This window comes from Chionomys nivalis, chromosome 11 (genome assembly GCF_950005125.1).
Source record: "Chionomys nivalis chromosome 11, mChiNiv1.1, whole genome shotgun sequence".
NCBI lineage: Eukaryota > Metazoa > Chordata > Mammalia > Rodentia > Cricetidae > Chionomys > Chionomys nivalis.
The window spans coordinates 40367027-40393360 of record NC_080096.1 but is presented as its reverse complement, the minus strand read 5'-3'; the positions used below and the strand labels follow the sequence as shown (position 1 = coordinate 40393360).

At 40.6% G+C, this 26334-nt stretch overlaps 1 protein-coding gene across 3 annotated transcripts in view; it reads left to right on the top strand.

Annotated features, from left to right (window-relative positions):
- Ift25 (intraflagellar transport 25) overlaps positions 1–17804 on the top strand; it is a 28156-nt gene extending 10352 nt beyond the window's left edge. For all 3 annotated transcript variants that reach the window (XM_057785590.1, XM_057785588.1, XM_057785587.1), the window contains exons 3-6: positions 11734–11840; positions 13358–13426; positions 15655–15698; positions 17604–17804. In XM_057785590.1, coding sequence (XP_057641573.1) covers positions 11734–11840; positions 13358–13426; positions 15655–15698; positions 17604–17717 — 334 coding nt within the window. In that variant the 3' untranslated portion in view covers positions 17718–17804. The remainder of the gene's footprint in view (positions 1–11733; positions 11841–13357; positions 13427–15654; positions 15699–17603) is intronic.
- Positions 17805–26334: the final 8530 nt, after the last annotated feature.

Genomic DNA, 26334 nt, shown 5'->3' with positions numbered 1-26334 from the left:
CCAAGCTACGGTTAGATCAGGGAGCCCCTCGAGTACTGGGCCTATTTTATAACAACTGGCACTGTTAAGAAGTTTAATAATCATTTAGTGAGCTGGATGACTTCATAGTGTCTATTTGTGGAGTTATTCTTTGAACTAATTCAAAGTTCAAAGTATTTAAGGTTTTTAACCTCAGTAATTCTTAGACTGACCTCTTTGGGCAGACAGGTTCAATTAATTTTTCAGTTTATTCTCTTTCAATGCTGGAAATTAGACCCAGGGCCCTCCCAGAGTAGACAGGTACTCTACCATCATCCCTCCCAGAGTAGACAGGTACTCTACCATCATCCCTCCCAGAGTAGACAGGTACTCTACCATCATCCCTCCCAGAGTAGACAGGTACTCTACCACCATCCCAGAGTAGACAAGTACTCTACCATCATGCTCTTCCCTCAGCTTTTTTTCTATTTATTTGTGCTTTGGGTTTTCTAAGACAGGATCTTACTGTATAACCTAGATTTGTCCCAAACTCAAAATTCTCCTGTCTTAGTTCCCAAAGTCCAGGATTAGAGTTGTTCTACCATTCATAGTTTGCAAATAGGTGTGTATGTGTGCTTTAAATTTTATTCATTTTTATTTGAGGCATACTGATGTTTTGCTTATATGTATGCATATGTATAACGTGTGTGCATGCTCAGTGACAGAAGAGGGTGTCGGATCCCCGGAACTGGAGTTAGAGATGTAAGTTAGTGTGAGCTGCTATGTTGGTGCCAGCAACTAAACCCAGATCCTCAGCAAGAGCAGCCAGTGCTCTTAACTGCTGAGCCATTTCTTAGTCCATAAATAGATATTAAGAGTGGTTTACCAAGACAGCAACTTCATTCTATGGAAGAATAAATTTTAATATCTGGCTTTGGTTTAATTCAAAATTTACTTGGAAATAGAACTATATAAACATTGTTACTTCCTATGTACAGTCTGTTTGCTTACTGGTCTAAACAGCATCTTTGCTGAGCTAAATGCCTCACTTCTTGCCTTTCCTACTGTAGTCAGACTTTCTTGGCCCTCCAGCCACAAATAAAAACTTAGAGACTTAAAATTAATTGTGAAAACTTGTCCTTAGCTTAGGCTTTTTCCCAACTAGCTCTTAAAACTTAAATTAATGTTTATATTAATCTACATTCTGCTGTGTGCATACCTTTCTGCATTCTCCTGTTTCCTCTCTGTGTCTCTCTGGTGAATCTGCAAGCCTCTGCCTTGGTTTTTCCTTCTAGTTTCTCTCTGTGTGCCCAGAAGTCTCACCTATTCTCTCCTGCCTAACTATTGACTGTTTAGCTCTTTATTAAACCAATCAGAAGCCGCCTTAGGCAGAGACGCATCTTTACAGTGTACACAAGTATTTCAAAGCATCCTGCATTGTGTGCTTCATTCCAGGTTCCATTTGGCTAGGACTGAAGCTTATTCTGGCAGAGATAGAAAAATGACTAATAGAAAACACACCCCGTTTATTTATTTATTTTAAAATTTTACTTTATATGTGGGTGCTTTGCCTGCACGTACGTCTGTGCATTGGATGTGTGCAGTGTGCCTAGAGAGGCCAGAAGAGGATGTCAGATCCCCTTGACTAGACTCACAGATCATTGTGAGCCACTTTGTGGGTGCTGGGTCTTCTGGGAGAATAGCCAGTACTCTTAATTGTTGAGCCATCTCTCTAGTCTGAGAATACTTCTTTTAAATAGTTCTGGCTTATTATTCTCCTAAATCCTCTCAGTGTGTATACTTAACCACAATTTGACTGGTGAAATTATATTATTTTAGAGCTGAAAGGATCTTTTAGATTATCTTTATTTTAGACTTATAGTAAGACAGGTATGCACATTAAACACTGGTTTTAATTATTGAAGCAGAGCCAGTTGTAAGATGGAACTTTTATAAGTCTCCATAATATATTGTGCTTGGACAAGACAAGATCTTTCTCCAAGGTCAGTTGCTGCTCCTTTCTAGCACCTTTTCCCTCAGGTGAGGTTACTTCATGTCTTTGCTAGGCTCCAGTAGCATTTGGTTTAAGTCCCTATTATGGAATTATGTGATTTGATTTTTTTTTTTTTTTGGTAATTGTTTATCTGTAATGTTAGTGTCCTCTCTCAGCAGTGAATTCTTGGAAATTAACCTGTATTCAGCTACTGAGTCTTGAATTGCATGTTGACTAGTTTGTTGATTTAGAACAACAAATATTTGTTAAGGTTGACTAATGTTGGAAAGCATTGAGAGTGTAGTTTGTATACATGCACACATATGCTGTGGGATAATACTCTTGTACATTGTAAAGAATTGTCACTTATATTGGTTTAATAAAACACTGATTGGCCAATAGCAAGGCAGGAAGTATAGGCGGGGCAACCAGAGGAAAGCAGAAGAGTCAGTCACCAGCCAGACACAGGACACAAGATGAAAATGTGTTACAAGGATTGGGTGCCAATTGTTACAAGGAGAGGGTCCCTTGTTTGTCCCAGCCACCTGGCTAGCTTACACCTGAAATAACCACACAGAAACTGTATTAATTAAAACATTGCTTGGCCCATTAGCTCTAGTTTCTCATTGGCTAATTCTTACATCTTAATTTAACCCATTTCTATTAATCTGTGTATCGCCACATGACTGTGGCTTACCCGCAAGATTCTAACCAGCGTCTGTCTCAGGCAGAAGATACATGGCATCTCTCACTCTGCCCTTCTTCCCAGCATTCAGTTCTGTCTTCTCCACCTACCTAAGTTCTACCCTATCAGGTCCAAAGCAGTTTCTTTATTCATTAACCAATGAAAGCAACACATAAACAGAAGAACCTCCTATACCATTAATGCCTCACTGAGTATGGTACCAAGCCACGTGGCTAAACATAGATAAGAATTATGGGTTAATTTAAGTTGTAAGAGCTAGTTACTAATAAGCCTGAGCCAACAGACCAAACAGTTTATAATTAATATAAGCCTCTGTGTGTTTCTTTGGGACTGAATTACTACAGAACCAGGTGGGACACAAACTTCTGTCTACTCACATATATAAATGTATACACACACACATATATGTGACTGCAAATTTGTATAGGGTTTTACAATTTGAGAAGTGCTAAACTTATAAAAACCATTTTCAACAGGACATTGTATACCTATAATCTTATAATACTGGGAGACTGAGGCCGGAGAACTGTCTGGAATTCAAGGCTAGCCTGGACCATATAGTGAGACCCTGTCTCAAAAAAAGAGCTGAAGAAATGTCTCAGAGGTTAAGAGTGCTTGCTGCTCTTGAAGAGGACTAGAGTTTTGTTCTTAGCATACAGGGCAGATGGATCACAACCTCCTGTCACACACATATACACATAAAGTAAATCTTTTTTTAAAAAAAAAGTATTTTCATCCTCATTTTAAAGATAAGCAAAAGAATTACCAAAGGTAAAACAATTTGGTAAAAAAAAACACACACAGATAAACGAATGACAGAATCAACTAACACACTTGTCTTCTAACTCCCAACTAAAGGTTCTATATGATAACTCAAACCTAAAGCTTGAATCAAAAACTTAATGCCTGCCTTTGCCTTTTTCTCATAGTTTTCCTTTGTTTTTTATTTCCCGTGAAAGCCAAATAATAGTGATTCGGATGAATCTGATGTGGTATAGAAAAATTAGTGTACATGTATAAACGGAACTGTAGAAATTTGTCTTAAGTTGTTCATTCAGAATAGAGGTATAGATGGAAGTTTCTGTCCTGCTTGGTCCTGCAGCCTTTCAGTTTCAAAGAAACACACAGAGGCTTATATTAATTATAAACTGTTCGGCCTTTTAGCTCAGATTTATTATTAACTAGCTCTTACAACTTAAATTAACCCATAAATTTTGTCTATGTTTAGCAATGTGGCTTGATACCTTTTCTCCGTGAGACATTCTCATCTTGCTTTCTGTGCATCTGGCTGGTGACTCTGTCTCTCTGCCTTTCCTCTTTCTTCCCAGAATTCTCTTAGTCTGGTCGCCCCACCTATACTTCCTGCCTGGCTACTGGCTAGTCAGCGTTTTATTAAACAAATATGAGTGACAAATCTTTACAGTGTATGAATAGAGCTCTTTCCAGAAACATCCCTCACTTTAATTAGATAATTTTTCTAAGACAAGATCAGTTTACCAGCCATTTATTCCCCCCTCCTTTAAAGTCTTTAAAAAAATATGTGTATGAGTGTTTGCCTGCATGTATGCATGTGTATCATGTGCATGTCTAGTGCCATGGAGGCCAGAAGAAGGCATCAGTTCCCCTGAAATTTGAGTTATAGCAGTCATGAGCGGCCGTGCGAGTGCCAGGAATTGAACCTAGTTCTTTAAGGAATCAGTCATTTCTCCAGCCCCAGAGATTTTTAATCTTATGTAGTTCTAGAAAACACAAACATGCTTTATATAGTAGATACTAAAAATGATTTTCTGCTCAGATTGTTTTATCTAAATGGAAATAGCTACAGTTACTTGGAGAAAGGGATGCTGTAAATGTATCCCTACAGTGAGGATTATCTTATGCCCCTGGTGAATACTTTAACTTTCCTTAAAAGTTAGCTGTACTATTTTTTGTTATTGTTTGTTTGTCTGTCCTGGTTTTTTTTTTTTTTTTGAGATAGAGTCTCTTGTAATTAGACTGGCATTAGAACACACTGTGTAGCTAAAGATAACACTGAGTTCCTGATCTTTCTGCTTCTATTCCCCCAATCCTGGGATTACACTTGACTAGAAAGAAGGGTTAAAACGAATGTGCTTATTTCCTCTTGGCCCTGCCTTTGCCCTCTGTACCTAATATATCAGTGAAAAAGGAGAAAAGAAACTCCACAGAAGAACAACGAAGCTGGATGTAAGACGTCTCAGCCTTTGGAGGGCTGAGACAGGGGTGCTTCAATGAAGTTGGAGGCCAGCGTGGGCAATTTAGCAAGATACTGTCTCAAATTAAAAAGAAAAGCTAGGACTATAAGGGTAGATCACTGGACACATGTAATCTGTGTTCAATTCCCAATACATATCCATCCACCCCCACACGCTGAGAAAGAGATGATCCTTTTTGCATAGTACAGTTGAATATTATAGTTGAATCATATTAATGGAATGATACATATTGTGGTTTGAGGTTTTTTTTTTTTTTTTTTTTTTTTTAAGTAGGATGTCCCTAGCTGAAACAATTTATTGTGTATTCCAGGCTGGCCTCAAACCCATAGCAATCTTCCTGCTTCAGCTTTCCAGATGCTAAGAGTTACACATGTGCATCACTATGCCTGTCTCACATGAGATCTGTTGTTGATTTGTTTGGGGTTTTGTGACTTGTTTGTTTTTTTAATTTATGGGTATGGGTGTTTTGCCTGTACACTCTGTGTACCTGGTGCCTACAGAAGCCAGAAGAGGGTGTCAGATCCCCTAGCACTAGAGTTACAGATGGTTGTGAGCCACCATGTAAGTACTGGAAATCAAATTCAGGTCCTTTGCAAGAACAGCCAGTACTCTTAACCTCTGAGCCACCCTCCAGCCCCTTTGTGTTTTTATGACAAAGTTTAAGTGTGGAGTTGACTGACCTGGAACTCCTGGTGTGAATAAGATTGGCCTTGAACTTGCCAGGATTTTCTTATATTAGCACCTTGTTTAGCATGGGGACTGTTGGGACACTTCTCTCACTTACATGATTTTAAGGTTCCTTTATCTGGTAGTACACACTACTATTTAACTTTTACTGTCAAACAATATTCAATTATGTTGATAGAGCACATAGTATTTATGCATTTTAAAGTAGATGAACACTATTTCTGCTTTTCTAATTTTACATAAAAACACCAGCTTAGGGCTAGTGAGAGGACTCTGTAAGTAAAGACACTTGCTGCACAAGCCTGATGACAAGCTTGTTTACCAGAAAGAGCGCATCAGTAGTGTAGGGTCTGACAGATGCTGAAAAAGAGATGGAAACAGACATAACAAGCTGTCAACCCAGAATTCTTTCTCTTACTAAATATACTTCCAAAGATAATTTATTTGTTACAGGTAAACCTGCATGACAGAAAGTATTAAAGGAATTTTGAAGAGGTATAATACCAGAAAAAAACTATATGAAATGTACTAGAAATAAAAAATATTTGGATAACTATATTTTTTGAGTATTTTTGAGAGCTAGCTAATCACTTAGTGATTTAAAAAAAACATTATAAGCTGAGCGGTGGTGGTGCACGCCTTTAGTCCCAGCACTTGGGAGGCAGAGGCAGGTGGATCTCTGTGAGTTCGAGGCCAGCCTGGTCTACAAGAGCTAGTTCCAGGACAGGCTCCAAAGCTACAGAGAAACCCTGTCTCAAAAAAACAAAACAAAACAAAAACAACAACAACAAAAAAAAAAACCCACCACAGCTTCTGTCCTGTCAACCTGGATAAACTGTGGACATTGGTCAGTGAGCAGTCTGCTGCCAAAAACAAGACCACATCTGCCCCAATCACTGATGTAGTATGATCCTGATACCACATTGTTCTGTGGAAGAGAACATTCCCTTAACAACCTGTCATCATGAAAGTCAAATGCTTGAGAAGAAGAGCTGAGGAGATTAAAGGTTTTGGGAGTTTCTGTGTCCTGATGGCTTGAAGCCACATAAGGAGATTAATTAAATGCTAGCATTCTTTAAAACAGAAACCCCTGCATAGAGGTCAGTGAGATGGCTCAGCAGATAAAGGCATTTGCCACCAGGCATAGTAACTTGAGTTCAGTCCTTGAGACCCAGACGGTGAAGGACAACTGGCTTCAGAAAGTGTGTGTGTACACACATACGCACACACACACACGAAACTATAATAAAAAATTTAAAATGTGAATAGGTTGAAAGTGAGTAAATAAAAAATTATCTTCCCCGCAAACTATATATTTTAAAAAGACTTAGCTACATTCATAATAAAGTAGAAAACAAGACAAGATTTTTAGGAGTAAAGGGGTATTTTATACTCTAAGAGGATCGATTACTTAGGAAGTTACAACTCTACATGTGTCCATATATGTATGGAAGGTGAATGAACTCTGCAGTTGGATAGTTTAACATTTGTCTCTCAATAAAGCTAGAACAACATGAGTCAATAAAGATTCAGATGATCTCAACAATGCTCTCAGTTATCTTGATTAATTGACTTGAAATACTGTCATCGCTGGGATATGAAACAAGCGCACATTGAATTTCCCTGAAATGTACTGAAAATAAGTCTTGTGGATCTCAGAAGACTGAAGTCACGAAGAAAATGCTCTTAGCTGGGAGTGCTAGCTCACCCCTGAAATCTTAGTACCCAGAAGACCTCTGGGCTATATAGGGAGGCCCTGTCTGAAAAAGTGAAAAAAATAAAACCAATATAAAATTTCAACTTGGGAATCTAGAAAAAGAAACAAATTAGACCCAAAGAAAATGGAATATAACATGGCTATGGATGTCTCTCAGTTAGTAGATTGCTTACCTGCTCATGCGTGAAGCTGTGAGCATGATCTCCAGCTCTAATCTGTAATTCTAGTGCTCAGGAGGTGAGGCAGGAGACTCCTAAATTCAGGGCCAGCAAAGCTACATAAAGAGACTGTTTCAACAAGCAAACAAATACAGAAAGCATAAATATTCGGTACTAAAAAGAAAGAAACCATATTCATACAGTCTGGAAAAAAAATAGCCATTACATTATAAATAACAAAATCAAGCTAATAAATTAAACTGTAAAAATGACATGAGGTTGGGCTGGAGAGAGGGCTCAGCAGTTAAGAGCACTGGCTGTTCTTGCAGAGGATCCTGGTTCAGTTGCCAGCACCCATGTGACAACGCACAGGAGTTTGTAACTCCATTCCAGGCAATCCAATGCCCTCTTCTGACCTCACTCAATACATGGTGCACAAATATACAGGCAGGAAAACACCCATACAATAAAATAAAACTTAAAAATTAAATGATACAAGGTGAAGTAGAAAACTAGAACAAACTCCTACCCATTACAGAAACTATCAAACACTCAAATAAGAAATACCAATGTTTTACAAACCCTTATAATAATAAAGCTGGAGAATAGCTCAGTGATAAGAGTACTTGCCTACCATGTTTTAGGCTGCCTGAAATCAACCCTCAACAGATGGGAAGGGGAGATTTTCCATCAAGTATTATGCTAGCATTTTTCTATTATTAAAACTAGGCAGAGCATCGCAAGAAAGAATACTGAAGACCATTGTTCTTTCTGAAAGTAAATTGAAAATTTTTAATAAAATATTTTAAATTGAATTGGACGTAGTAGCACATTCTTGTAATCCCCACACTGGAGAGGCTGAGGCAGGATCATCAATGCGTTCCAGGCTGAGGCCAACCTGATCTTTGTAGTAAGACCCTGTCTCAACCAAACAAAAACAAACAAACAAAAAATGATGAAAACCCAAAAAACTGAATTCAAAAAGTATAGTTTACCCTGGGAAAACAAGACTGATCCATTCATAATATCACAAGAATACAAGGTGAAATTTAGAACGTATTAGTAGAATGAGCACATGTCTATAACCCCAGCATTGGGGAGGTAAAGGCAAGATCACAAGTTCAAGGCTTGTCTTGGTTGCATAATGAGTTTGGGGGTAGCCTGGGCTATATGTATGATCCCTGCCTCAAGATTTAAAAGAGCTGGGGTTGGAGAGACGGCTCAGTAGTTAAGAACACTACCTGTTCTTCCAAAGGTCCTGAATTCAATTACCAACAATCACATGGTGACTCACAACCATCTGTAGTAAGATCTGGTGCCCTTTTCTGGCCTGCAGGCATACATACAGACAGAGCACTGTATATAGAATTTTTAAAAAAGAAAGAAAAAATCTTATATTAGGAAAGCATTTGACAAACTCCATTGTTCATCTTGGTATCTGCTCTCAACCCTAAGAAAAGAGGATCTCTCAGTCTAATAAAGACATATAAGACCTTTTTAGCTCAGTGGTAAAACTGAAAATACTTTCCCCCTAAGATTGGAAAAGTTCTTGCTGGTTCTGTCTTCTGGAGATCTTAGTGAGTACAGTAAGATAGGAACAGACATAAAAGGGAGAGAGATGAGAAACACAGCAAAGCTGTCTGTTCTCACATTATGTGGCTGTCTTCATAAAATTTACAAAACAAAACAAAAAAACTGGCCATGATGGCAAAAGCCTATATCCAAGCACTTGAGAAGCTGGGATAGGAAGATAAGACCAAGCTGGGCTTCATAGTTAAACCCTGTCTCAACCTCCTGACTCGAAAGATAAAAGGGAGGGGAGAGATTAGTAGAACTAGTAAGCAAACTCAGTGGATGCAAAAAAATCAAGGGGTTATTAAAATAAATTGTATTGCTGTATATTAATTGGAAGTAACGATTTGTGAATTTCACTTAGCAGTTGGAGATGTGGCTTAGTTGGTAGAGCGTTTGCCTGCATGCATGAAGCATGGGTTTAGTTCCCAAATGGTATAAAACTGAGTGTGGTGGTGCACACACATAAGCCCGCACTTGGAAAGTGGAGAGATGTGAAGCCAGAGGATGAACAGTTCAAGGTCATCCTCAGATGTGTAGCAAGTTTCAGGCCATTCTGAGCAACCTAGTGAAGCCTTGCTTCAAAAAAACTACACAGACACCTGGTAGTGGTGGCCCACACCTTTATCCTAACACTCAGGAGCAGAGGCAGACAGATACCTGTGAGTTCAAGGCCAGCCTGGTCTACAGAGCGAGTTCCAGGGCAGCTAGGGCTACACAGAGCAACTCCATCTTGAGCCGGTGGGGAAGGCAGGGACAGAACAGGCTAAGGATGTAGCTCAGCAGTACAGCCCTTGCCTAGCACATGCAAGGTCTCCGGTTCACACCCCAGCACTGAAAAAGAAACTGCAAAGGAATGAATAAAGTAATGTTCATTGTTTAAGCCATTGCATGGTCTATGATAGAAATTAAAGTAGTTGTTGACTAAGGGAGTGTAGAAATTGTCTGGAAGAAAGAGGGAATTTCTGGAGTCATGGGAATGTTCTCAATCCTCACTGGGGGTATTGGTTACCTTAGTGAATTAGTTACATGAGAATATACATTTATCAAAACTCATTACACTTAAATTTTATTGTATTTAACTTTTACTCCCAAAAAAGAAAGAAAAGGCTTAAATTGTTAAAATAGAAATGATTATTCCTTTAGCCAATGTCATACCTTGTAGGAGGAGGGCCCACTTGTTTTTCCTGGCCGCCCGGCTAGCTTAGCCCCGAAATAACCACACAGAAACTATTAATTAAGTCACTGCTTGGCCCATTAGCTCTGGTTTCTTTTTTTTTTTTTTTAATTTATTTATTTATTATGTATACAATATTCTTTCTGCGTGTATGCCTGAAGGCCAGAAGAGGGCACCAGACCTCATTACAGATGGTTGTGAGCCACCATGTGGTTGCTGGGAATTGAACTCAGGACCTTTGGAAGAGCAGGCAATGCTCTTAACCGCTGAGCCATCTCTCCAGCCCTAGCTCTGGTTTCTTATTAGCTAATTCTTACATCTTAATTTAACTCATTTCTATTAATCTGTGTATTGCCACATGGCAGTGGCTTACCAGGTAAAATTCGGCATGTCTGACTCTGGCAGCTTCATGGTGTCTCTCTGACTCCGCCTTCTTCCTCCCAGCATTCTGTTTAATTTTCCTCATCTACCTAAGTTCTGCCCTACAAAGGGCCCAAAGCAGTTCTTTTTATTAACCAATGAAAGCAACACAAAGACAGAAGGACATCCTACACCAATACCTGCAATAGACTATTTCACATATGATATTGACTATAGAAATGTCTTTAACATATATATAATATATATGTGTAATATATATATTTATATAAAGTGTATGTATGAGACCTGAATTGAAACTTCATGGTTTTTTTTTTTCCAGCAAACATTGTTAATATACTATGGGTCCCCTACTATAGTAGTTAATAAGAACATAAAAATAAAGAAAGGTTGGGTCTGGAGAGATGCCTTAGAGGTTAAGAGCACTGGTCGTTATTCCAGAGGTCCTGAATTCAATTCCCAGCAACCACGTGGTGGCTCACAACTATCTATAATGAGATCTGGTGCCCTCTTTTGGTGTGCAGGCATATATGCTGACATAACACTGTATAATTAATAAATAAACAAATCTTTAAAAAATAAGAGCCTGTTAAAAATACTGAAAGGCAAGTGCCTGTGTCCACAGGAGTCATAAAAGCACAAGAAATACGTGTCTAGGGTGGGAACAGATGCTGTGAGACAAGTGAAAAGCACAGAGGACATGATTCTCATCAGCTGGTGTTGGAGAAGGGACCATAAACTTTTGCAAGAGGAAGAAGGACTTTGGGGTCAAGAGAACTCATTAGGTTCGGTATAGAAGAATGCGTCTGCATGATGTGTTGGAGAGTGGTAAGCAGCTGGCTGTGGCAGCAGTGATGGGGTGACGTAGTGATGGGAGGCAATATACTTTAACGATGGAACTCAAGAGGCTAGCTTTATAGTCAGTAGGGGAATGCTGGAGCCTTTTAGATGAGAGCGACATCAGTTCAGTTTCAGCATAAGAAGAGAATATCTGTCAATTAAAGCACTAAAGTTGGTGAGATTATAGGCAGAACTAAGTTAGAAAAGGATTCTAAAATAAAACAGTAACTGTTTTTAATATTTATTCATTAGAACATTATGATTACATTTTTATATCTGTTTATTCCTTTTATTCCTTTAAAATTACCATTAGGAATCCAGAAACCTTTTGGACCACTACGGGTATGTTTCCCCAGGAGTTCATTATTTGTTTTCACAAACATGTAAAGATTGAAAAACTTGTGATCCAGAGTTACTTAGGTAAGCAAATCACACTTAATTTTTTATTATTCTTTTAATTTTTCTATAGGCATAGGACAAATGTTGACTTTTGGCAAAAGACTAGTCTTTCTTTACAGCGTGGACCAAGTTTCATTGTTAAAATGGGAGGTGGGAAGTATGGGTGGGTTGGCTGCCTTCAGCACAATTAGCCGCTCTTACCCTGTTCATTTGAGACCCTTCCAAAGCACATCATAATCGCCATGCAGTTTACTACGTGAAAGTCTTTGGCAGAAGATTCTGTTAGGAATGCTAGAAGTTGGCTTGCCAAGATAATAGGCTCTATGACATCTTCATCCTAGGTTCATTTAGCCTGTAGTTCTCAGATTCTTTCTGTAAATCTGATAACCCCAATTATACCCATTGGATAGTTTTGATTCATCTATTGCTGATGATATTTTCTGAGGAGTAAGAGTATAATCTCCCCTTGGAACATCAAGTCCTATCTGTAATACAGTGTATCAGACAAAATCATGGCAGGAAACAGAATAGATCCCAGATGTTTCCAATGAAGAGACTTTATTAATAGATCTACTTATGAAATCCTGGCCTGGGCTGCAGGAATGAATAAGGGATAATGGCCCTCAGAATCTAGCTACAGCAGGGAGCCACTGCTGTCCTGGGACAAGGAAAGGAAAGTGTTACCAGAGCCCAGGGAGATTTGGGGACTGTACTAGCAGTGGGTCTGGCTAGCAGGAGCTTTTTCAGTCTTGAAGGGACAGGACCACTATCAAAGGCATGGAGTGAATCAGGACAGAGTGTAGATAAAATATTCTGCCCTCCAGTCTTTTGGTGAATGCCTCTAGCCAACTCCACAGAGAAGCTAGTTGGTAAGTTAGTCCAGGAGATACAATCTATAGAAGTCGGCCCCTCCAGAACGGGACAGAGAAGGGAAAGGATGGTTCTGGGAGTCATGTGAGGACAATGGAGGAAAGCCTGTGCAGAAGGGAGTTAACTGATGCTTGGTATGCTTCTGATTTGAATGTGGAGACTCTAGAGCCAGGCAGGCCTCATGTGTGGGCTCTTGTCTGCATTTGCTAGCTTTAGTCCATTGGACACCTTGCCTGGCACCGTAAGCCTGTGCACTCATCAGGAAAGTGGTTAGTAATACCTTTCTCATAAAGACTTCAGCCAAGAGAAAATGAACAAACATGCCTGACTCAAAGCCTGTTCTTCATAAAGGCTTATGACCATGGCTACCAGAAGTATCATAACCAGTATGTAAATACTCCAGATAATATCCAGATTCAGAAAAGCTCTATTAGATTTGTGCTCTGTAGTGATAAACACCGGCAAGATTGCCATTATACGGTGTTATATTTTGCCATAGGGACTTATGGAAAAACAGTCATAGCTTCCAGAATGTGTTATTCCTGGTCCCAGCACTTTGTGTAGTACCCATCAATTTATGGCAGTCAAGTAGCAGGGAAAAGAAGAACAGAAACAACAAAATAGAATTAAATAGCTAATTAACATCTCTGTTCTGTTTTTGATGCCAGTACGAACCTTGAGGATTGAAAAGACCACATCTAAAGAGCCATTCGATTTTGAGCAGTGGATTGAAAAAGGTGTGTATGTTGCCAGTACTGTTCTGAGTATGAGTGAGTAGATGCCAGGCCTCTGACTCTATGCTATCAGTTCAACTGCATTTTGGTAAATAAAAGTGATTTAATGATTCTTTAACACAGATAAAGCCAAAAAACACATATTTTGTAGTCTTCTTCATGTGCTGTTTATATAACAGTTAACATTTTCAAAAATAGGAATGAAACTGAGCAGTGGTGGTGCACACCTTTAATCCCAGCACTCAGGAGGCTGAGTCAGGTGGATCTCTGTGAGTTCGAGGCCAGCCTGGTCTACAAAGCGAGCTCCAGGATGGCCAGAGCTACAAAGAGAACCTCTGTCTTGAAATACTAAAAACTTAAAAAAAAAAATAGAGATATAGAGATGACACATTTAAGACTTTTGTGAGCTAATGGCTTATGTATGACAAACAAATGTTGGTTTTGTACCTTTTTTTTCCCTGATTAATGGTACTGTTTAATTATCAGCTGAGCCGGGCATGGTGGCACATGTCTCCAGTCCCAGGATTCAGAAAGCAGAGGCAGGGAGATCTCTGAGTTTGAGGCCAGCTTGATCTACATAGATCTTTCTAGGCTAGCCAGCATGACATATTGAGTCCCAGTTTTTTAAAAAAAATTCTTTTTGATAAACATAACCAACTAAATTGCTATCCATTTAAGCACAAACATGCAGAATAACTTCATGTGTTTATCTCCTTCTCTTAGAAAATATCGTGAAAATAGTAGAATAAAAACATATAAAACCATAGCGAGAAAAGAAAACATAAACTAGTAAACCAGGCAAATGTAGATCAATAGATGTTATTGCCAGAGGGATAGCAGTAACTTCTAGAACATGGCAGATTAGGTTGTAACCTAGTTCCTTCCGAGGAAAATATCAAGAAGTAAGCTAATTTATTACATGGATCTCCAGGAAGGCCTAGAGTTTGAGAGTAGTGGGTGATGTGGAAAGTATGAATGAGACTGGTTCATAACTGGTTTCTTACTTTAGCAGTCTGCTTGCTGTTCTTGTAGTTAGACCAGGGCATGGCTATTGGTTAAAGAAACCTAGATTTATACTTACCACAATATAAACTTAACTTACAGATAAATAAGAAAAAGAGTATAAACAGAAAATTCCAGAAAAAAACAACCTAAATTTAAAAAAAAAAAGAATTATGTATTTAATGTGTATGGATGTTTTGTCTGCGTGGATATCTATGCACCACATCCATGTCTGGTGCCCACAGAAGCTAGAAGATAGGCATCAGAGCCTCTGAGACTGTAGTTAATAGACAGTTGTGAGCTGCTATGTGGGTTCTGGGAACTGAACCCCAGTCCTCTAGAGGAATATTCAGTGCTCTTAACCACGGAGCCATCTCTTCAGCCCCCATCCTCATCCCCCCTTCCTGTCACCTCCCACCCCACTTTTTATACAGGTTTTTATTCTGTATGTAGCCTAGGCTGGTTTAGAACTTACTATTACCAATCCTTCTGCCTAAGGCTCCTGAGTGCTGGGATTCCGGGTATGTACCCGATACCAAGCTGGAAAGTAGAAAACATTTACTGATTGGCAGCATAGCTACAGGAGAAGGCACAGAGGAAAGCAGGGGATAATAGTTTTTCATTACTAAGAAAAGCATTAGGATGGAGAGAAAAGGTCTCTGGCATCTTACTTCCCAAAGTCTTCCCCTTTGGTCCTGGGTAGCTTTTGAAATTCTGTACATTATTTGGAACACATTAATGTCAAAAGGTATTATTATATTAATTAAATAGTTCACACTTCTGAATACTCAAAATAATTAACGCATGGCTAAGTAAATTATTCCAGTTGTATATTATTAAACTTAAGTGCCAGGAGAGATCATGTTACAGACATTCTGCCTCACTGTGAAGTTTCCTGCGGGAAAGATGGTTTCTTCCATAAAAGTCTGAAATTACTATTAGGAGCTTGATCAATAAAAGCAGGGGGAGAACCTCTACATTTTATCAATTTCTTACTTTATATTTACATTTGAATTGTCTTTTGTTTATACTGACTAGAGTATTTTATAGCTCATTAGTTGTTTTAAAGTCAAATATCTATATCAAATCAACCCCTAAGTAATGATAATTTCTTTCAATCTGACTTTAACTTATAGTTTGCCAAATAATCAATTTTGCTGCTCACAAATTTCCATAGCTATCCTTATATCTTTGAGCCTTTATCTATTTCTATTAAATTTCTGTTTTAGATTTAGTACACACAGAGGGGCAGCTTCAAAACGAAGAAATTGTGGTAAGTGTACATACTTTTCAGAGATTAGATTACCTTTAGTGAGCCCAAGTTAGACTTTAAACTTTCCAGTATGAATTATTCATGATGAATATCCTCACGGTATTAGCAGCTTTTGCCTTCTTAACCATTAGAGATTATTCTCAATAATATTATTAGCTAAATGTATTATTAATTAGGCTCTTTTTAAAAAACCAGTCTTGGAGAAAGTGGCAGCATGGATAAAACAGAATTGAATTCATTTATTTGTTTTATTTTGCTCAATCATTTATTTTTAAAGTATTTCTTTACTTTCTTTCATTTGGTTCTGTGGGCCATTTAGAATAGGAGACTAAAAGCGTTGAGATGTCAAAGTTGGGTGTTAGTTACGCATGAAAGGACAAGAGAGGTTTAGATAAGGGAACTGGAGCATAGGATCAGCAACAAATAAGCCAGAGACAGCTGAAGTGGAAATGAACCAATGTTTTCCGACAGCATTCCGTTGCACTCTCCTGTCAAGTGTAATGAATGCCTACTGACGTCAGGAGTCTTTTGTCTCTGCTAATTTGTCATGCCCTAGTTTTAAACAAACAGGAACTAGTAAACCACTCCAAGTGTGTTTAGGTGCCAGGGCCGGTGTTCAGCTGCTTTCTTCCAGGACATCTACCTGCAGGGTTGTACCTTTTCCTCCTGCCCAGAGCAGCTGTGAAATCAGCATTTCAAAGACTCCTCAGAGGGTGAGGAGAGCTCAGTCCTCTTGCAATACAAGTGTTAAGACTTGAGCTTGCTCTCCAGCACCCACAGAGATGTGGAGCAAGGTGGCACCCACATGTAAACCCAGTGCTGGTGAGACAGGGACAGAGAGGGATCTTTGTGGCTCACTGACACATACAAGCACACACAGAAACTCCATTGGCAGTGTTTGAATCCCACAGTTCACTTTTCTCCCACCTAAGTTCATCCAGTGACTGGAGAAGACAGTGGGATTCCCCCCTTAAAAAAAAAAAAAAAAAGATTAATTATGCTGAATTTTATGCAGAGGTTAGGAAGCCTCTGCATTCTTTGGTATTTGTTGAGGACTCACTGGAGAGGGTTATGGAACGCTTGGAAAGTGGTGAGGTGGAGTGGGCACTTTATTATTGTCAGCAGATCAGCTCCATTCGGTGTTCTAGCTGCTGACCATAGACCCCAGATGCTACAGTAAAAACGTGTAGAAAACTTTATATCATCTTTTAAAACTTAATATTATATCCCAAGCTTTATAATTATGCTTTTAAGGTACTATTTACATATTTACATATATTTAAGATAGTTTATTTTTTCTCTGTCATTACAAGTAATTCCTAGGGAACATTAGTACATGTTCTGAACATTATGACCTTCGCCTTTTTTATTTTTAATTTTCTAGGATTAAATTTTGTGGAATGAAATTGCTGGTCACAAGAATATATATATATATATATACATACATATGTATGTGTGTGTGTATATATATATATACACATATGTATGTGTGTGTGTGTGTATATATATATATATATATATATATATAGCCAAATTGGTTTCCAGGGAAATTATATAAATGTGAGAGTATAGTCATGCTTCAGTATGGTATATTCCAGGTCATCGCTAACCGACAGAAACCGCTCAGCACGAACAGTACTTTAGAAAGACACTTGTAAACAGTTGGTCAGCAGTGTACATTTGTAATGTATAGTCCAGTCCTCCCACTGTGTATCATAAAACCAGGAGTGATAGATACCGTGCCGACTCACTCCCGGACAGCTGCTAGACGGAGCTGACTTGTCTTTGAACAGTCTTATATTTTGTTACATGTTAGAAAGCTCTCTTCATCAAAGCCTTTCTTCTGCCAGCTGCCTGTTAACAGATTGCTAGAAACATCCATATTGATTTTTTTTTCCCTTACAGGCACGAGATGGCTACGCCACTTTCTTGAGATTCATTATTGTTTCCGCCTTCGACCATTTTGTATCTGTTCATAGCATTTCTGCAGAGGGACTAGCAGTCTCAAACATTTCTTAGTAATTACAACAAAATGCTCTGAACTACTCTAAAAATATATTTATAGAAACACAAAGTTATCTTTGATATGTTTGCTATTAAAGAGATTTGTATCACTCTGTTTCCATGTTTATTCATGTTTTCTTCAGTATTTTTGGCAAATTCTGGTTACATGAATCAGCACTGTTGGCGGCAATGAAGAAATTTTGGCTTCAGACTGCTTCATTAAATTTATAATTCATTGTGCCTCTATAGCATCTACTATAGAGCTTCTTAGCTCTCTGTGCACTAAGTTTCTAAATTATTAAGTGATTGTTGCAAAAGCTGAGAGAGCAGTGTAAGCAGTAAACAGTGTGGGGGTATAGAAGAGGGAGAGTATGCAGGGAAGGTGTGACTAGGTCCTAGGACCCAGCCAGACTGAAGGGAAGGTGTGACCACAGTCCCAGGACCCAGCCAGACTGAAGGGAAGGTGTGACCACAGTCCCAGGACCCAGCCAGACTGAAGGGAAGGTGTGACCACAGTCCCAGGACCCAGCCAGACTGAAGGGAAGGTGTGACCACAGTCCCAGGACCCAGCCAGACTGAAGGGAAGGTGTGACTAAGTCCCAGGACCCAGCCACACTAAAATCAAGCTTTGTGGGCTTTTGGTTTTGTTTTTTGTTTTTTTTACTTGTTTTGTTATTGTTGTGTTTTGGTTTTTTGATAGTTTGTCTTGATTTCGATGAATTTTTTTTACTTATATACGATTTGAAAAGATATCAAAGAAATTTAAAAACATCTTTATTTTTCCAAAACAGTCATTATTGGCATTAAGTCCTGATACTTTTATGAAACAAGGAACCTTGTGGATATACTGATCAAGACTTCTGACTATGTCTTATTATTGTTTTATTTTATTTAAATAACAAATGGAGCAAAAAACTAAATTATAAAACAATTACAAAATACACCTTCTTCCCTCTGACTGACTGTCTCCTTGTGTCTCCCCTTCTAAAGACAGCAGTCATATTGAATTAAGGGTCTACCCTACTCAGTATGAACTCATCCTAACTGGTCATAACTGCACTGAAGGACCCTAGTGAGATCATACTCATAGCCTCTAGTTATTATGACTTTATCATGTCATTTGGGGAGATGAAGTTCAACCCACTACATAGTGTATTTGTCATGGTTATTTTATTTATCAGCTGACTGGGGCATGGTGACTAGAGGTTTGTCAATATTATTCTGGGTGCTTCTGTGAAGGTGTTCACTTTTAATAAACTAAGCATGTAAATTGATAGGTTTTGGTAAAGTGGATTGCACTCCGTAAAGTGCTAGGCCTTGCCTAGATGTTTGGAGGTCTTAACAGGATAAAGACTTCTTCCCCAACAAGAACTCAAGCTGCAGCTTTGGCTCCTCCCTGAGTCTTCCTCTTGCAAGCCTTCCCTAGCTTCCTAGCAAGTCAGCACTTACTGGCTTCTTTGGGCTAAGTGATGTATGTATAAGCTAGCTTCTGCTTAGTTACAGACAAGCCCAAAATGTCCTGGAGAAAGCAACAGCTTCACCCAACAATCCTGGTAGGTTTTTTTCCTAGTTTGCACCTTATTGGCTGATTTCTTTGGTCAGCTGGCAACTTAGTCTAGGTAGCAAAGGTTTGCTGGACCTAGGTGACTTCAGCTGGGATAGTGCTCAGCCCCGGAAGTTCCTTTAGTGATCTACGCTCAGCCTCTTCAGTTTTCTGAAAAGTAGCAAGAGGGCAAGGAGAGCCCAAATGCAGGCATGCTTACGTCTGCCCTCATTCTCGATCATGTCACAGAGCAAAGACCAGTGCCACAATAAAACTGTCCACCCAAGGGCATGCGTATAGCGAGGTGTGCATGGGGGCTAGTAATGCTGCAATCCATTATACCCAGTTTCTCCTGGAGTAGCGTAGAGCAGCCTGAGATACTCTGGCCAAAATGACAGAGTTTAAGTCATCTAATTGTGCTCTAGAATTAACTTCTGTCTTCAGTAAATTCACAGGGTAGCTGAAGAAAGGTAAATAGACAAACGGCCATTAATGCAGCTAACTGAAATGTCCCGGTCTGACTTCCTAGCCTTCTTTGGATAGTGCCATGTGACCAGTTCTGGCCAATGAGATGAAGAGTAATATAGTTAAAGACTAAGCACTGAATTGCCTTGGTGGGAACCTTTAAGGCTCTTCTCTGTTGCTCCTCTGGCCAGCAATGTTTTATAGCAAATCCAGCTTGGGTCTGGGATTGAGGCCAGTGGTTTACAGATAGCAAAGCTTAAACTGAATCGACTGTGTAGGAATGGGAAGGCGTTCTGTGCTTGGGAGCTTCTGGAGCTGCCTGTCCTTACAGTCTGCCCTTGCCCATCCCAAGCCAAACACAAGTGACCTGGCTTTGTCTGTGTCATGGGAAATGTTAAAGAAGGGTTTCCACCCTAGGTTCTAAGATGCATGAGCTCCCTCAGCCACGGTCCTGTATGGATCTTGTTCTGGAGGCAACTTGAACAAAACAACTGGGAAAAGATAATTTAGATATAAATTGGGATATTTGCTTGTGGAATGGGTATTGTATTTCTTTCTAGATATCCTAGATGGAGCTTATGTTTAAAAAGCCTGTTGATCCAAGCATAGTGACGTTCGCCTTGAATCCCAGCACTCTGAAGGCAGAAGCAGGTGGATCTGAGTTGGAAGCCAGCCTTTTCTACACAGTGAGTTCCAGTACAGCCAGGGCTATGTAGAGAGAGCCTGTCTCAAAATACAAAAAATAAATTATAAAAAGCTGTCCAGGTATTTCAAAAATTATTCATGGAACTATGTGTGGGTAAAAAAATAAAGTAATAGCTAGGATTTAATTTTAAATACAGAAGCAGGGATATTTTCTGTTTTGTGGCTTGAGCACACCAGGCAAGTGCTTTGCTATTATTGAGCTATACTCCAGCCTAATTAGAGATGTTTAATAATGTTTTGAAATTAATTGAAGCAAATGTATCCATGAATTATTGAATGTGGGTGGTAAATATATAGGGGTTCTATATGGTAACCTACTTTTATGTATTCTTAAGATTGTTGAGGATGAAAGTAAAAATAATGCCCCAGAAAACTTTTATTGTATATTGAACATATATTTTTTGAAGAACGTGATGAGAACCCCTGAGAGTAGGGCTCCAAGGGAGGAATACCTCAGAAGACATCTTGTGCTTAGTTAGGTGTATGGTGAGCTGTTTTGTTTGCAGGGAGGAGTCAGGATTGGGCCTCACACTGTTAGGCAAGTGTTCTTTCACAGAGCTACCTCCTCAACCCAGAGTTTTAAGGTGTAGTGATGAGCTGCGGGCAGGCCTGCTTTTCATCCTGCCCTGCTCCCTCACAGCTAGCTTTACACCTGAAATAACAACACACAAATTGTGTTCTTTTAAGCACTGCCTGGCCCATTATCCCTAGCCTCTTACTGGCTAACTCTCACATCTTGATTAATCCATTTCTAATAATCTGTGTAGCACCACTAGGTGGTGGCTTACCGGGAAGATTCTAGCTTATGTCCATCTTGGGTCGAAGCTTCATCGCGTCTGATCTACTATGGGGCCAATCTGTAGATGGAGTAGTGGGCTGCGTTCCTGCTGCCCCGGCTCCCAGCTGCCTGGCTAGCTTATGACCCAAAATAATTACATGGAAACTGTATTCATTTAAACACTGCCTGGCCCATTAGTTTCAGCCTCTTATTGGCTAATTCTCACATCTTGCTTTAACCCATATTTAGTAATCTGTGTAGCACCAAGAGGTGTTGGCTTACCGGGAAGGATCTTAACCTGTGTCCATCTTGGAGAGGAGAGCTATAGCATCTGCTTGACTCAGCTTTCTTTCTCCCAGAATTCTGTCTTCCCCGCCTAACTATGTTCTGACCTATCAGGCCAAGCAGTTTTCTTTATTAATTAACCAATGAAACAACAGATAGATAGAAGACCCACCTACATCATTAAGGCTCTTAGGATTTCTGATGGATTCCTTACAACAATCTGTGACACCGACTTGGTCCTGAAAAGTAAGGTTTGAGGGTGAGCAAAGAAAGTCGGAAAGGCACGTGAGCAGCCATGTTGTTCTTAAAGATGGGAAGGTGAGTACCGGCTAGTAAATCCCACCTGGGGCAGTGTGAATGGAGATGTCTGGTGGGAAGGTGAGTACTGGCTTGTAAATCCCACCTGGGGCAGTGTGAATGGGGATGTCTGGTGGGGCATAGAACCAGGTAATCATAGCGCCTGTGCAGCTTTCAAGTATTTTCCTGTAACATGGCGCCAATAATTTTCAATGTTTTTGAAAATATGACCTAGAGCAATTGCTTTTATGTTCAGTAGCAGAAATGCTGAGGGTTTTCTTTTCACCAAGTTCCTAAACTGAAAAGTCAATAATTCTTTGCTTAAGAACTCTGTGTTAAGGCTTACAGATTGCTGGAAGGGGTCTCTAGGGTTTATCTGAACCATCTCTGGCACATGCCTGGTGAATTCTCCTGAAGCAGCTTCTGTGGATTCAGAGAACAACTGGTCAGTACTGTCTGTGTAATTCCACTTCCTGTAGGGCCGGAAGGTGGCTAAGGGTGGGGCTCATTAGAAGGGGTGTACAAGCAACTCAAGGCCCTGGGTTGCTTCCCCCAAAACAAAGCAAATCACAAACAAAGAGACATGCTCTATTAGAAAGCTGCATGCATGTCCTGGCCTGTTTTCCTTTTTAGTGGTTGGCAGTAGGGGCTCACCTGAGGGCTCCTCATTCCATTTCCATTTTGGGTTCAAGCTGCAGGTTGACTTTGTTGCCTTCTCTCGCTGAACCCCATTAAGGTTTCACTTTTTCTACCCACAGACCCCCCACTTGCGATTGTGCTATAGGTGAGGCCCCTACTCAGAGCCCCTTTTCTTCAGCTACCGTCCTCATTTACTTTAGATATACAGATCTTTAGTAAATTTTTGTTGACTGAACAGGGCCGTTGGTTTTGCTTACCTGTATCTATACTGAAATACTTGAGGTGTTTTTTTTTTATGTTTTTAATTAACATAATTTTTTATTGATTCTTCGGGAATTTCACATCATACACCCCAATCCTACTCATCTCCCAGTTCCTCTGAATCTACCCTTCACCCTTATGTCCCTCTCACTAAGGAAAACTAAAAGAGAAATAATAAAAATAAGATAAAAATAAAATTTAAAATGCAACAAGAATATTAATTTAAAACTTACCAAAAGAAAGCAAGCAATAAAAAAAACATTTCACTCTTCCTTCTCTCCTACCTCTCCATCCCCTGCTCATTCATCTTGATGGCATTAGGAGTTACTGTGTATCGTATAGTGTAGACCCTTATGTCCAAACAGCTCTGCTTGAAATGTTCATTGTATAATGTGTTGTTGGTCAGGTTTGAGGCCTCTGGCTTCCAGTACACCATCAATACTTGACCCACACAGAAACTCCTCTCAGATGTCCTGCAGTCTTAGAGATCCTGCAGCTATGGCTCTGTAGGACCTGTCCCTGCATGAGCCCCAGTGAGGCAGTGTTTTGTTTTGTGAGCTCACATAGTTCAGGCTGGCCTTGAACTGCTGAGAATGACCTTAAACTTTTGATCCTTTTTCTTCCACCTTACCTCCAGAATGCTGGCCTTATAGGGTGGAGCCACCATGCCTCGTTTATGGGATGTTAGGTATCAGATGCAGGGTTTCCTTTATGCTGGGTAAATACTACCAATTAAGCTCCAATCCCAGGCCCGAGTTTTTAATATAGTTAGCTAACAGTGTATACTGTCTTTATTTCCAGTTCATCTTAGTGGTCGCCTCTATTGTGTGTCCCCTGCCTTTCTAAGTTCATTCCCTTCCATCCGCCCCAAAGGAAGGTAGTGAAACAGAAGGAACTGTTAGGGTTCTGAGTTCCTTGGGCGGTTAGCAAGGGAATAGAAACAAAACAATCATTGGATGTCACAAGGATTGACAATGAAGAAGCAGAGCAGGAATGGAGGACAAACAAAAACAAGTGCAGGAGGCCTGGGTTTCCCATTACTCCTGCTAAGGGCGCAGAGAGACAACCTCAAGCTTGAAGGATGGGTCCTGAAGAAAGAAGATGGTGTTTCCTCCCAAAGGGGGAGGTAGGGGTTGAATCAAAGAAGGGGCTTCTCCTTTCTTCAAACAGCAGCTTTGACGACTGCAGACCCTTGGTAACTGTAGGCAGCATATGGAAAAATGTCTTCGTGGTGCTCCTGGTTTACCTGGTTTACCTGCCCCATTGCCTGGCAGGTGGGGTGCTGTTGTTCACAAAGGGAAACAAGGCAGGACGCAGGCACATTTGCTTCAGGATCAAGAAGAGTTGACCAACTGTAAGAGGAGAAGACACAGCTGTTTTTTGTTCACTCTCCTATCCAAGTTTTGGAAGCTTTTTCTACTATCACCAGGGCTGCTCTGGGTATTTCTTTTGAAGCTTCTGGCCCTCAGAGTGGCACTTCTCCAGCCAATGAGCCTCTTTGTACACAAACTTCATTTTCTCCAGAACCAGGCTAGACCACGCTGAGCTGAGGGAACCCAGGGGCCTGGAGTGCTGGGATTGACCGAAGTGGCTTCCACTCAGACCAGTCCTTGCGTGCACCAGCCCACACTCAGGTGGAGGACAATCTCTTGGGCATTTCTGGGTAAGATGACTCGTATCTGTTAGGGCAGTCTCAGGAGCAGGGAGCCCTGAGCAGCCAGCACTCACAGAAGCTGACACATGAGTTGACACCTGGGCCGAGACCCGGCAGCATCCACGGAGGCAGCGCGTCTGCATTGGTGTTCCTGGAGCAGCAGCGTCAGCATCGTCTCTGGAAACTTGGAGAGGCAGGTCCCTCAGTCCACCCCCAAGTCTACTGAGCTTCACACCCTGGGAATGAGGCTCAAGCATCTGCATTTTATCAAGCCTCCTGGTAGTTTGAGTACGTGTCCACATGTCTGAACCACTGTGCTAGTGGGGGCGGATGACTGGGAACTGTAAAACAGGCCAAGTCCCGGGAAAATGAAGAACGTGTGTTACAAGAGAGATTACACACAGAATCCTCAGGCTCGTGATCCCCCTGGCAGAGTAGCAAGAACTGTGGGTACCTGCCACTTCCTCTGACACCCACATTCCACTGGGATAGGCCTTGGTAGAGTTTCTGGACTTCAATATAAAAGGATGTATGGCTTTCCAGGCAGAATAGGTGATTCAAGTGCCAAGAGAGAAGTAAGTTAGGCTGCTCTTAAGATGCCTCCTTTATGACTGCAGCCAGAGGATCATCTAGCAATGTCCACAAATCTCAGGCAGAGATTGGAGCGTGAGATTCCTCAGTCCAGCCACGACGCTTTCTGCTTAAAGATGACATCTGGGGTTTGTGAGTTTGTGCAATTTCAGGGCAGAGGGTCCGTGTGGCCTCCTTGGCAAGCTACTGGTAGCTCCAGTGAACTAATCTCCTGGGGATCCTAATCTTGGAATCTTTTCTAAAATAGCTAATGATATTTGCTAAAATCACACGTACATGGAGGAGAAGGAATGTGGTCATGTGTCATTAGCCAAGGTTATCCTAAAATTCACTATCCAGTCTAGGCTGGTCTTGACAAAATCTTCCTGTCTTGGCCCCTTTAGTGCTGGGGTTACAAGAGTGTGCTACCGTTCCTGGGTTGGATATACTATTTTAATAAACCTTTTAAAGTTAATGGCTGTATTTATCAGAAATAAAATACCCTGTGACCTGTAATGGGTTGGCCCTAACTTGGGAGATGAACAGTTCTGATGTTGCGGAGCTTTGGTTTCCGCAGCCTCTTGCCTTGAAGACACTGCTTCATCCTGTCAAACAGCAGTGTAGGCTCAGAGTCCTCACATAAAGCCAAGCACTCAAAGGGCACCACCCTCACAGACAAGCAGATGGTGATGCAGGAGCCCTTCCTTCAAAGACAGACCCATACCGTGAGTGTAGCTCAATGGAAGAGCGCTTGTCCAGCATTCACAGGTCTAGACTTGATCCCATTTAACAAACCAGAAAAAGTACTGGAAGGAAGGAAGCATATACGTAGTAATGTGTCAAAACACAATTCGGGAATGCAGCTGTGTGAGAAAAGGCCAAGAAAACAAGAGTCTTGTGACCTTGGGGTCTTCAAAAACGCGGACTCGTTCTTGGAATGTGTTTCATGCTCCTCCCAGGTGTAGAGGATAGGACTGGGTTGACTTCAGCTCTTGCTCTTCACGTTTCTATGGAAACACATGTTTTTGCCACATGTGGCTTGTCCCTGTGCTTGAACCCCTTTCTCAAACGACTCTTCTTAGCCTTCAGGGTATACCTTGTCTGATGCTCTGAATCAAGTTGGCTTTTGCATGAGACTTTACTCCGCCTCAGTTTTAGGCCCACTCTCCCAGGTTCATGCTGCTAACTAACCAGAGTGGTAACCAGTAATGAATTTTGTCCTTTAGGTCAGTGGTTCTGAGAGCTAAATATTACTAAATGGGTCATTAGTACTGAACTCATGATGGTAGGCAAGCAAAATGGGTTTATTCTTGGAATCTAGATCTAGCAAGTTCACATACATAGCACATGTGCGTGCACACGCACACGCACGCGCACACACACGCGCGCGCGCTCACACCACCACCACCGCAGCCACCACCACACTACATCAATC